A 13,835-nucleotide genomic window follows, 5' to 3' on the forward strand; every position below is an offset into this window, starting at 1 on the left:
GGACAGCCTGCATTGCCGTGGGTGGGACTGATATCATATGAAGTAATTGGGATGCAGCTCTTCTAAAGCTGGAGAGCTGGCATTGCCCTCACATGGAGCACAGCTCATACAGCAGGCCACAGGATTAAGAGGATTAGCTGCTGAACAATTTTGATTTTCCTGTTTTATTGACTCCTTTTATCTATCTTCTATTTCACACATCAGATGTTTATACTGGGGAAAAAACTTCCACCAAATGCAAGAGAAAGGAGAAAGAGGAAATCCTTCAAACTCTGAGCGCATAGAGTAAAAGAGCTTAATTGCTGGGGAGAGCAGATTAGAATCACAGTACCCTTAGAATTGGAAGAGACCCTTAAAGGCCATCTAGCCCAGATCCCCTGCAATAAAAAGGGACATTCACAGCTAGATCAGGTTGCTCACAGCCTGGTCATTAGTCATCCCAGAGGCAAAACACACATTGAATGATCTCTCCTTCAGTCATAAATCCTTGGAGACAACAGCATTGACACTGCATGTTACTGAAGCAGTAAAAGAAATTGCTCTTGTAACTCTCCTTGTGCTAAATAAAATGATGATAAAAAGCAATGGAATGCTTTGGCAGGACACCAAAACCATCCTCCTTCCTTGATATCTGCTGCAATGGAACCTCCCACTGGAAGAAAGCCTCTGATGACTTGTCACCCCAGAGAGGTGAGCTTTAGAAGCAGGACTGCTGCACAATAGAATGAACTGGAGCTCCTTAGCATCTCTTACATCCAGGAGGGGTGTGATCAGACCCACCTATCACCTTCAGGCACGCGCTTTCTGACACCTTGTCTGACTTCACTGTCACTGTGCCAGCATCCTCAGGCTTAACCTGCTTCATTGTCAGTGTGCAGCAATTGCCAACGTTCTTGATGTCATTGTAATTGTTGGTGTAAAGGAGGTTGCCATTCAGGAACCATTCCACGTCCTCGTCATCATGGGACAGCTCGCAGGAGAAGACAGCAGAGCTCTCTTCTTCAATTTCCACATCCTGCAGGTGCTTCGTTACTTCTACATTGCAGGCTGTGGGGAAACAAGGTGAACTGTTACCACTGTTACTATAAATCATACTGGGATGTGGTAGAATGGTAGGACTAGATGATCTTTGTGTAATCTTCTCAGTGAACATTATACGTTTATAAATTTAGCAGGAGAGAATGGCAGAAATCAACCCCAAGAAGAGAAATCTGAGGTGAAATAGGACATGGAAGAGGCCACCCTCCCTGCTCATACCTTCAGCTGTCAGCGTGGCCTCAGTCTCTGCAATTCCTGCCTTGCACTTGTACACACCAGCATCAACGGGCTTCAGCTTCAGAATTCTGAGCTCTGCTGAATGCTTATCCCTCTTGATCTTGTACTTCTCAGAGGGCTCAATGGGTGTGCGGCCCTTGAACCATTTCACAACCTTTGGAGAAGGCCTGAAGTCACAGGACAGGATGACAGAATGACGTTCCAAAGCTGTCTTGTCCTCCAACTTCCTGGTGATTTCTATATGGTAATCTGCAAAGCAGGGGTGGAAGAGAAGAAAGGATGAGGACAATTGGAAGAAGAGGAAAGTCTCTTGCGTCTATTCCATTCCAATTAATGTCAAGTTCACAATGGTTCTTTGAACGACTCTAAAGATAAAACAAACGATTGTCTATAGGGAATGCCATTGACTACATTTCTATGAAGTAATACTGTACAGTATCTACCAAATGCAAGGTCCAGCTCTTGTTCTGTGCTAATTAAATTGCTCCCAATTGTTGAGGCTTTTATTCAAATAAGAGTGAGTTGAAAATATAACAAGTACTTTAGGGTGTGAATGGAGACTCTTACGCTGGGGACAACAGCAGATAAAAAGCCTGCAAGTTTCTTTCAGATGAAATCAATGACAAACCGCACCAAATTTAGGTGCTACCAAACTTAAACTTGTCTAGTTCAGAAATACAATTAATTTCACCTGATTTGACTTCTTTGCTATAGCCAAGGACAAAACCTCAGCTCTGTAAATCTGAATAGTAAGCACATCACAGCTATTCAAACACATCTTTTACTGAGATGCAGCTGTCTCATTTAGTGTCCAATGACTTTGAACTGGAAATGGAGCAGACCAAAGCAGAATCTAAACATGGCTTCTACAAGGACTGATCAAATGCGGCCACCGTCAAATTCAAAGTATCTGATACAGAAGGATCACACTCACTGTCAGACAAAACCTCTTTGGAGAGGTGAACTGACTGCCCTGTTCACCCCCACTTTGGAAATAACTGCACTCATTTCCTACCTGCTCCCAGCAGTGTGGGATGGTGGGATAGCATCACACTTCCCACACTAAGCATCCCACCATGTCACTTGTTCCACCTAAACCTCAGTCCCAAAACAAAAGGGGAACTCGCTTCTGAACCCTCTTCACTTCATTTCAGATGTCTTATATGCTTGATCTCCAACCCACCCCCCACTCAGGAGAAAGATCCCCCTCTTACACCCTACCATCTTGTTGCATTCTGATGTTGTCATCAGCCTTCAGCTTGTTGTCCTCTTTGTACCACTGGCTCTGAACCTCATCGTGTGAAATCTCACAGACAAAAGATGCACTCCCATATTCATTCACTTCCACATCTTCCAGTGCTTTAACAATCTTGATATCTCCAGCTGTGAAACAGTAGAGATATATTTGTCAGGGTATTTCCAGAACTGAGTGCAGCATCTTTTCCTTACACATATTTGCATAGAAAATAAGTAGGATTATGTTTTATTCTAAACCATCATCCATTCCTGAGTCATTTCTCTCTTCAACACAGTCAATGCATTATTGCCCTTGAACTTAAAGACAGACCTACTAGCTACAATGGAGCTCCCTGCAAACAGTTTTCATGGAAACCAGAATCTCATTTATTCTAAAACCTTTCAAGCAAAATTAAGGGTAGAAAAACAATAGAACTGACTGAATCTTTAAGGTCATTTAGTTCCAGTCCCCCTGCTATAGGCAGGGACACCTCCCTCCACACCAACTCTTCTCCTCAGGGTCAAGGCTTCTCTCAAATCATTCTCCTCTAAGCCTGTGCCTGTGCTTGGGATTGCCCTGACCAAGGTGCAGGGCCTTGTACTTGGCCACACTCAAGTTCATGAGGCTGCCAAGGGCCCACCTCTCCAGCCTGTCCAGGTCCCTCTGGGTAGCATCCCTTCCCTCTAGCACATCAACAGTACCGCTCAGCTTGGTGTCATCTGCAAACTTGCTGAGGGTTCATTTGATTCCACTCTCCATGTTGCCTACAAAAATGTTAAATAACACTGGTCCCAACACCACCCTCCACCTGGACACTGAGCTATTGACTGCAGCTCTCTGAGTGTGACCATCCAGACAGTTCCCTATCCTGCAACTGGTCCATCCATCAAAACCATTTTTCTCCACTTTGGTGACCAGGATGTCATGCAGGACGGGATCAAATGCTCTGCACAAGTCCAAGTAGATGATGTCAGTTGCTCTCCCATTATCCACTGATGCTGTTACTCCATCATGAAAGGCCACCAAGTTTGTCAGGCATGGCTTGAATTTGAGGAAGCCATATTGGTTACCACCATCACCTCATCTTTATTTTCCAAACTATGCCAAGGAGAAATAGACAGAACTCTACAATGTCGTGTCACTACAAACCTGTCTGAACCATTGGCTTCTCTGCATGCTCATCACTAGTCTCTCCTTAGCTTGTGTGCCTACAAACAATGTATGGGGAATGTCAGCCACAAATCTTACCTAGGGGACATCTTTGCTTCAAAATCCTTTGAACATCACACAATCCCTTTTAACTCTCCAGGTCTGCATTTAGTTATGTCAGAATCAGGCCATATTTCTGTGCTGCTATATCCCTTTCCTTCTGAAGGGCCTGGATACAACTTGGATTAACCTCAGGAGAAGAGTTCCTGCATAGAATCATAGATTTACCCAGGTTGGAAAAGACATTGAAGATCATCAAGTCCAACCGCAGCCTAACCAGTACCCTAACTCTAAAAACCCTACACTAAATCATATCCCTGAGTACCACATCCAAAAGGCTCTTAAACACAACCAGGGATGGTGATTCAACCACCTTTCTGGGGAGCCTATTCCAGTACCTAAAATCTCTAGTATCTAAATCTCTCTAAAAGAGCACAGGTATTAATCTGACCAGAAAGGTTCCTGTTTGTTCATAAAATGAGCCTTTTCCGCTCCATCTTGCATAGGCCACTGGGCACAGGGTAGCTGGGAGACCACAGAAAAAGTGGTTCTGTGAGCAATAGGGAAACTACTGCCTAATCCAACTCCTCCAATCTCTGCGCTCTGCCAGCATGTCTAAATAGGGTGGCAGATACACACAGGAGATAAATATTTCCACTTCCCTCAGCCAACACTGCTCTGAATTTCTATGGGACACACAGTTAGATGAAAAGGCATTTGACAAAGAAGGAAATGAAAGAGTTTAATCTGCTGTGTCATTCTCTCGGTAGCCAGAATAACTAACCCTCGCCAGTGTTAGTTCAAAGAATAGGCAGATTTTATCTCCTGACATGAGCAGTAATTCAAAGAAGCTGGTATATGATCCAGTATCCTGCATATTCACTGCAGGCAGGAAAAGACATTATGAGATAAGGGAGATCTACACATCACTTGTTATGAACACCTCATAAAGATAAAACCACACACAAGAGGAGAGTTTATGAAGAGGACTACTCTTGGACTACTTTCCAAGAGGCATCAATTAGTAACTCTCTTCGCTCATTTTTCACACTACTCTACAGTGTCCTCCTGAGCCCCCTTACTCCTGTTGCCAACTGCTGATGCAGGGAATCCTGAGGAACCAAGGATTCATAGTTGTTCCATCAGTAGTCCTTGGTCAGCTCTCCCTCCCTGCCCCTTCTGTTTTGATCCCACTAACCAAATTTTAGTTAGTCTGAAAAGAGGATGGAAACCTCCGCAGCAATTAGTTTCTAAATATCTTGCAATGGGCAGCTTGTAGGAGCCCCATCTCAATGCCCACAGCACAGGAGGCAGGACTGCTTAGCCCATGCACTAGTGCATTTACCAGCACAGATGTAAGCCCAGATCTATGCACACCAAATACAGGCTCTCAGTTTGCACAAGGAGGCATCCATGGAGCTGAAGTATTAGGCAGATATTGTGGTGGGGCAGCAGTTATTGAGACGCCAGACAGAAAGGACACAGATAACGTGGCAACTCAGCTTTACCATTATGACTGATGATGGAACATCTAATTTCACTGCTCAAAAGAGAACTTCCATATAACTGGAAAGAATGAAATTCACAGGGGAAACCACACACAGACACACACAAAAGCAATACAAAGGAGATGAAGGATGGTTCACATACTAGTGATTCACTCTGAGACGCAAGCAAATGAAAGAGTATCCCCAACCATTTGCCTCCTGAAATGCTAAGTATATAAACTCATTGCTGTGATAACTCTGCCAGACGTGAGTCATACACTGTAAAACCTTATGGGGTCAATCAGTTTAACTTCATAAATTCATTACACCAACAAAAACAGACCATCGTGTCCAGGCTGGTTCATTTCAGCTCTTCAAAGCTGTTGGTAAAACTGCCTGAGAGCTGAAATGCTTACCAGCAAAAGCTAAAAACTGTAAATCAAATGTAATAGGCTGGCTTTGTCTACTGTATAGAAATGATGTCTGAAAAAAAGAAAAGAAAAAAAAAAAAAAAAAAGAACCTAAACCAGAACAAATGGAATGGCTGCATAAAACAGCCAGTACTGAAACTGCAACGCAACCTGGTTGCAGAATGAGAGAGAAAATGAGAGATCACCAAAGTCATGGGACAGGACAGATGTTCATGTTCATGCTAACACTGAACCCAAGTGGCCACATGAGTACAGCATCTAGTAGGAAATCAGAAAAAAGCATCCTTTCATACGTCCCTTGGGAAGGTGGCATCTACCAGGGCACAGCAGACCCGTGTGTTCAGTAACAAGTCTGATGCTTCAGAGCCCAATGATGAGCTACAAACTGGGGCTTAACCAATGCAACACATGGAGGGAAAATCTGTCTTGAGCATAAAGAAGAAAGAGAAAGGTATCCAAAAGGACTAACCAAAAAGTGCCCAAACTGCCCATGAAGCATTTCTTCCTGTGGTGCAAAATACCACAATAGGATTTATTTGCTCTTTCAGTTAAACATAAAATGAACCTTTAGGGTAGCTGATGTCTTGTCTTAGGCTGCTCAGCATGTGGATGTTCCCTGATCTTCATATTCACACTTGTGAATAATGAGACTTCTCTTATTTCCCTGGGAAGTAATGCCCACTTTTTTACTTTGACAGAGCTCCTTCCCATCCTAGAAGGGAAAATATCAAGTCAGATCTCCATGAGTCCTTCCATCTCTGCACTGAGCAAAGGGAGCCTTCAGATCTATGCTTAATTCACCCACTCCCCTAGAATTAATGGAACTGTGCTTACTGGAACATATGCTGAAGCTTAAGCACAGTGCAGTGTTTTCAACATGTAGGAATGGCTATAGAACATGCATAAATTCTGGCTGACCTATGACAGCTTAAAGCACTGCGGAGGACTGTTAACAAGCCTGTTTGGACATCACCTTGAATAAATGACATTATCCCCAAGTAAGGGAAGGAACAGCTGAGCACTGGGGAGTTACACAAAGTGCCAGAGCAAATTCTCACACTGTCAGGTGCAAAGAAAACTCAGATTTCACCCTAAAACCCAGTTCACAACAAGGCTACAAAATCCCGGCTGAGAATTTCTGTGTTAGACTTGAAGCTCAAGACTGTGCTCCAACCAACAATATTTTGTGCAGCAAGACCTCAGGAGTTCACAAGAAACCCAAAGCAAACTTCCATTTCTACTTGATAAATGAACTCAGGACATAATAACAAAGAGTGCTGATCTGGGCAAGTAAAAGAGCACTAAGAAAAGAAGCAATGCAAAAGCTATCAAGCAAAAGACCAGACTCGCATCCGTTGGAAGTGAAATTAAAGGCTCTCATTCATTTCCAGAGAAGTCAGAAAGGAAAATACCATTACATGCCATACCTTGAACCACTTGACGTCCACCTTGGGCCTGGACAGCTCACACTCAAATGTGACCTTGTCCTTCTGAGTGACGCTAATGTCTGCCAATGGTTTGCTGATTTTCACAGGCAATTCTGAGAAGGAGAAAGAAGGATGCGGATTTAGTTGGGAATGAGGTCTCTAGGAGCATCTGGCGTAAGGAATAATGAAAGGCAGTGCCTACTCTCCATGCTTACTAGAACTTGTAATTAACAACAAAAAAACCTATTGTTTTGAGCACATTATCATTACATGTGCTAGGGACAGTAACGTTCCAAAAATCCTCTTGATATTTGAGGGATACTCTGGTGGTAATGGCCCAGTGTATAACATTCTTTGCAGCTGGAAGGGAAGCTGGTTCTGCTGTTAAAGTAATCTGGGACAGGAGCAGATAATGACACCTTGCACCAACCAATACCTGTCACAGTGAGCCTCCCCGATGAATGATTTGGACTAATTAAGCTTTTCCCTGATGAAAGCCTAGAAGTATATCACAAGAAGGACCAACTTACCCATGACCTTTTATTTGTCTTACTCAAGCATCTCCTCCTGACCATAACTGACAATAAAATATTCAGCCAGACTACAGGTTTGAGCAGCTGAGTTGTTTCTAGGATCTCCTGTAATCTTAAGCTTGGAACACAGACTTGTCTTTTGACTAAGTGTCTTTTATAGTGCACTAAAACAACAGGTTTTCACATGGCTATTCCTCATTTACCTTGCTCTGAACTCATTCTCAAACCATGCGGGATCAGTCCAGGGAGAAGGGGAGGAGAGGGGAAGGGAAAGGGGAAGTCTATGGTCCTCTAAAATCAGGCTTCTCAGCCTAAAGCTCAACAGCAAATAGCAGTCCACTTCCCCACATTGCTAGACTCCAAGCATTTAAAGAACATCAGCTGATCGCATTATGAGCTCTAACATAGCCAAAGGAATTCATATATTCAAATATTCTCTTCAGTGATGAGAAATATGGAGCATAACTTCAGACTTCTGCTGTTAAACTCTCACTTCTATCATAAACCAGGGTAAGAGTTCAATGCTGTTTTAGATGGAGGACTCATATTTTAAATAACTCATCTTGGATTCCCTACTACAATTAGCTAAATTCCAGTTTGGATCATGCTTCACCTTGGATCACTTAGGGCTTCAGCCACTTATTGGAACTAACTTAGTTTGTCTATAGAGAAGCTGTTTTCTATAGCAACAATAAGCTGTGATTACAACTGGATGTCGGGAGAGCACAAATCCCGCAGTTATCCTGTACCAACATCCTCTCCTTCCATCAGAACAGCAAGTTTTTAAACCAGACTCATGCAAGCTTGCATGACACACCTTGTGCAAAACTGTTGGCAGCCATCAGGACAGCCAGTTGCTTCCTGTATAGACACTGTTCCATCAGTTTTGGTTTTTTGCCTCGCTAGAACAACAGCCAGTGTCTGAAAACTCACACAACTGAAGCAACTGTCATCAATTTACAAGCAATGAGCCGATAATGTTCCAATTATAAACTTTTATTAATTGTAGCGGGTAAAACAAAAAGGCAATTCAGCGCTGGGCGACAGGGGAATCATCGTTCCTCCAACTGCCGCACCTTCCCGTCCCTTGCAACTTCTTTTGTATTGTCCATCCCGAGCGTATTGTCCTTTAATTGGTCGGTCGTGATCGTGCCACTTGGTGCGTCGTTCCTTGGTTGGTCCTTCCGTGAAACTTTGTATCCATCGGGGCGCGCTTTGCCTGTAACTATGCAGAGTACACAATCTACCCATAAAATTAGAGTGTTCTGCAACCCTTGTGGCCTCCATATTCCACCATCACATCCCGGTCCTAATGAACAAGCACTCCACCACAATGCTACTACATCCCGGTCTTAATGAGCAAACATTTTATCACAGTCCCCCCTTTTCTTTTATTGTACTATTTTGTTTTGCTCATTAAACCGTTTTAGTTCTTGTCGACTCCATTCTAGAGCATCCTCTTCTGGTTCCCCATCAAGGGGTTCATATCTTTCTCTAATTACCATTAGGTGGGCTGCCTCTAGCCTGTTCTTAACGATAACGATTAGTCTATTTAAAATACAGGGTCCAAAGGTCAAACCTAATATTATCATAATAACTGGTCCCATAATAATGTAGTGAACCAGGAGGAACCATTAAACCAACTCTCATACCAACTTCTTTGAGACTCCTGGGCTCTTTTTCTTTGTTCTGTTTTCTTAGTTCAGCCATTGTATCTATTGCTACCCCCGTTTGATCAACGTAGGTGCAACATTGTTCTTTAAGAGCCACACATAGTCCCCCTTGCTGCAATAGGAGAAGATCCAACCCCCTTCTATTTTGTAACACTACTTCTGATAAAGACCGTACCGATTTTGTAAGCGCATTGATGGCTTCATCTATTTTCTGTAGATCTTCATCCACAGATTGTCTAAGGGTTTTCAGTCCCTGTGGCTGGTTTATTAAAGATGCTACTCCAGTCCCCAGCCCGGCCCCTCCTATAGTTAATAGCATTGCAACGGTTAGGGCTGTGAATGGCTCCCTTTTAATCAGGTGATGTTCAGAGGTTTCTTGTTGACTGATCACATAATCTTTAGGGTGATATATGATTCGTGGAACTATAATTACTTGTACACAGTAATTGGTGGTTTGATTAAATATCTTAGTCAATAAGCATGTAGTGACCCCTAATTTGGCACATATCCATTTAGCATTGTCTGCGGGTAGGAGCCAGTCTGAGGGTTTCTCCTGACTTTGTACTTCTATAGTTTTATTACATAGATGTTGTTTTTCTAGAGGTATAGTTCCCACACACACACCATTTCCAGTAACATGTGCTAGAGTTATCCCTGGAACATTAGGCCTTCCCTTTTTCCATAGGCACTCTGCTGGGTTAGTCCCATTTCTTCTCCTAATCTTCGCTACGGACCCTATTGCTTCATAAAAAGGGGGTCTTATATCATAGCATAGCCAACACTCCTTAGTTAATTCTGGGTGGGTGTTGTTTAACACCTTGAAACTAGACTGAATTATTTTCCAAAGGGTGCCATATTCGGTAATATAAGGGCTTGCTTCGGTCGGGCCTACAGTAACAGCTTCTGTCTTATTCTGATTGTTATTTATTACTACATTAGGTCCTATACCTATTGGGGGGTCTGGCGGAACTCTTTCTTTTTTAATAAGGAAATGGCCCCCTCGGTCTCTTCCAGGCTCCCACATTCGTACCCCCCAAGTCTTTCCTATCCACCACACTGTGTTTTCTGTTTTAAGGATTTTTATCTCTAAATGTTGGCATGTTCCTTCACCAGAGTGAGTCCCATAAGTCGGAGGTGTACAACCTGAGGGACCCCAACTAATTGTTATATATTCATCTTGTCCCCCCCCTGGCAGAAATCCCAGTGAAACCGTTTCACAACCCCAGTATGCACAATAATATTCCCCTGGGTAATTACAATAACTTTTCCCTGGATTTGATGCTGGGCAAGCATAGATTGCCTTGCGATTCAGGCATGGTTGTGTTGGTACTAAGTCACATACTTGACTTCTAAGGATGGGAGCGCCTGGGGTCACGTCTGTGCTTATCACCTTCTGATCTTCCCATCTGATTAGGGACCACTTAAATGGCTCATGTGTCTGTACCTCTGTACCCCAACCCTCATTAATGAGATTTGATATTATTATCAATTGAGCTAGTTTTAGATAGGCAGTTTTCCCACTGCAGTAGTGAGTCTTTAATTGCTCGGGGGAGTTATTTCCAGTCTTGGGGTATCTTCTGGATCCTAAATCTTTGGATTCATTCATAATGGAGCAGACCCCTCCACATGTTTTATCTCCTCTGCCTCGCCCATCGACTCGGTTGCCTCGAGCCATGGGGTGTATAATCTTCTTGGCAGCAAGAGTATTCTTCAGGAAGGGCTGGTTTTGCTTCCCTTTTAAGTGGGTCTTTGGGGTACTGCACCCTATTCTTTTTCCCACTGGTTATACACTTAAGTGATGCTGGTAAGGATCCAAATTCACCCCCAGGTTTACCCCCTTCTATTAAAATTTCCACGGCCACTCTGAAGGCTAATAACCAATTTGTGTATTCCTGTTTTCGCAGTGGGTCCACTACCTTTCTAAAACATATCCCAACAGTTGCATTCACAATAGTCAAAATATTCCCTTCTACATTAAATTCTATACTGATACGTTTATACAATCATTGTTAATTCATGTTCTCATTTTCCTTGACAGAGGGTTTCGTGACAGTTTTACTTTCAAATCACCCGCTGGACTAGTGACTCTCCATTCGTGATTTTGTACTGGACCCTTAACACGACTAGCATGTGTCCATCCTTTTTCAGCAGTTCTGATGGCAGTATTGGTAGTCAATAATACCAGATAGGGACCTTCCCAGCGAGGCTACAGTGTGGTTTCTCTCCAGGTCTTTATCAGAACCCAATCTCCAGGCTTTATCTGATGGAGGGTAATGTCAAGAGGGGGTCTTTGAGTCAATTGTCCCTTTTTCCACAATTCCTGTTTATACTTCATTAATTCCGTGATATAAGCTTGAATGTTCTTATCTAACACCCCCGGGTGATCTTTAGGGGTTCCCGCATCATATGGCATATTCCTATGTCAGCCCGGGGCTGGGCCCTAAGGTTTAAGAGGGCAAGGGGAATGCATTTTATCCATGAGAGCTTAGTTTCTAGTGTTAATTTGGCCAATTGCTTTTTTAGTTCCCCATTCATTCTCTCTACTCGCCCTGAACTCTGTGGGTGCCAGGGAGTATGTTCTTCCCATTTTATTCCCAAGGCTTCAGCTATATTTCTAGTGATTCTTGATGTAAAGTGTGGTCCTTGATCTGAATCTATTACTTCTGTTACCCCATACCTAGGGATGATTTCTCAATTCTTTATTCTCTACTTCTAGTCCTATGCCTAATGCAATAATCAGATCCCGTCCTAACAAATTGAACTCCGCTTCAGGCAGTATCAAGAAATCACCCAACCCCACTTTGGACTCTGCTTCTATCATTACATTTTTAACTATTCCTACTGTAAAGGGTTCTCCCTTTGCTCCTATTACTTTGGTAGTTTCCCGGGAAGGTTTGCATCCGAGGGGGATCTGTTGTATAGTAGACCTTTCTGCTCCTGAATCTACTAGAAACTCTACCTCCTCAGCCTGGGGACCAATTTTCAATTTTATCAAGGGCTCCTGTTGTTTCTGGGTCCCCAATATATAGAGCCCCTGACACCCCTAGTCTTCTTGGAAGGACTTTTCGTCTCTCATTCTAACCCTGCAGTCCCTCTTCAGGTGTCCTTTTTTCCTGCAATAATAGCATATTCTCTCCTCCTCCCTGTTTTCAGGCTTCCTAAATTTTTGCTGTCCTGGAATTCGATTTTGCGTCCATCCCCCCATTTTCCTTTCCAATTCCCTACTTTCTCTGACCGCTGCTACCATCATCCTAACCTGCCTATTATGTCTTTCTTCCTCCCTTCTTACATATACCTTCTGAGCTTCCCTCAAAAGTTCATCAAGCCCCCAATCCTGCCAATTTTCTATCTTTTCTAGTTTCTTGCGGATATCTTCCCAAGCCTTAGCTACGAACTGTGTTTTGAGCAGAGCCTGGCCTATCGGTGTATCGGGATCCAATCCTGAATATAGTTGTAAATTCTTGCGTAACCTTTCTAGCCATTCAGTGGGTGTTTCCTCCTTCTTTTGTCTTTCATTAAAAGCTTTATTTATATTCTGACCTCTTGGGACTGCCTCCCTAATGCCCTGGATAATGATAGTTCGCAGGTCCTGCATGTGAGTCCTATGATGTTGATTTTGATGGTCCCATTGCGGATTCTGTAAGGGCCATTTAATATCCGCAGCGGGCCCGTGGGCATGTTGAGCATCCCAAATGCGCATCCCTGCACGCCTAATCATACCTCTCTCTTCTGCTGTGAACAGTATACTTAGAATAGATTGTAGTTCCTCCCAGGTATAAACATTTGGCCCTAAGAACTGATCTACTCTGTCTGCCACCCCCAGGGGATCTTCTAGTATATTACCCATTTCCTTCTTAAAATCTCTAACATCCCCTGAATTTAAGGGCACTGATATAAACCCCATCTGAGGTTGTGGACCTCCCATGGGCATTTCTCTTAAAGGGTAGAGGTTATTTTGTCGTGCCTTTGCCCGTGTCACAGGCCCTCCCCCTTCTATCTTTTGTACTTCTCCCTCTCTCGAATCCATCTGCCCATGATCCAACTGAGGAGGAGAAGGTAGGGGAATTGCTGGTGGTAAAGCATATGGTGGGGGTCCCACTAAGGCCTCCTCTTCCCTTCGAGGCTTACGTTTTTTGACATCTTTTTCTGTTTGTGTCAAATTAAAAATGGGGACTCCTAAACCCTCTGGGCGAGTGACCCATACTGCTGCATAGTCACTTTCTTCTTGATTGAAAGGGGTTTTGGAGTTTACCCAAAAATTTAATTGCTGTTGTACCCAATCTTCATTAGAACCATACTTAGGCCACCATACTGCCGGGCCAATTTGTTGTCCGCTCCAAATTTCTACACAATAATAAATCATCTTTGCCTTATCTTTATTTCTTGTTCCTGGATAGTGCGTCCAGACACTTAGCATGAACCCTAGAGGTGAGTCCTTAGGAATGGATGGTCGTTTAGAAGGGGCGGATGGTTTAGTTTTACACTGCCCCATCTCGTTCTTTACTTCTTGCTCTCTTGTTTTATTCAACGTCTGTAGCTCCCCCTAGTGCCCGTAGCTCTAGG

General features: G+C 43.4%; 1 protein-coding gene across 1 annotated transcript; it reads right to left on the reverse strand.

Annotated features, from left to right (window-relative positions):
• Positions 1 to 1,168: 1,168 nt before the first annotated feature.
• LOC146752866 (obscurin-like) lies at positions 1,169 to 9,591 on the reverse strand. The gene is made up of 4 exons (XM_085531309.1): positions 9,448 to 9,591; positions 9,102 to 9,123; positions 2,497 to 2,658; positions 1,169 to 1,524 (listed from the first exon to the last, which is right to left on the reverse strand). The coding sequence occupies exons 1-4, from the start codon at positions 9,589 to 9,591 to the stop codon at positions 1,169 to 1,171; spliced, it is 684 nt and encodes a 227-aa protein (XP_085387435.1).
• Between the last annotated feature and the right edge of the window lie 4,244 nt (positions 9,592 to 13,835).

The sequence above is a fragment of the Coturnix japonica genome, unplaced genomic scaffold (genome assembly GCF_054131305.1).
Source record: "Coturnix japonica strain WE unplaced genomic scaffold, WE-NBRP24 Scf041, whole genome shotgun sequence".
Taxonomy (NCBI): Eukaryota; Metazoa; Chordata; class Aves; order Galliformes; family Phasianidae; genus Coturnix; species Coturnix japonica.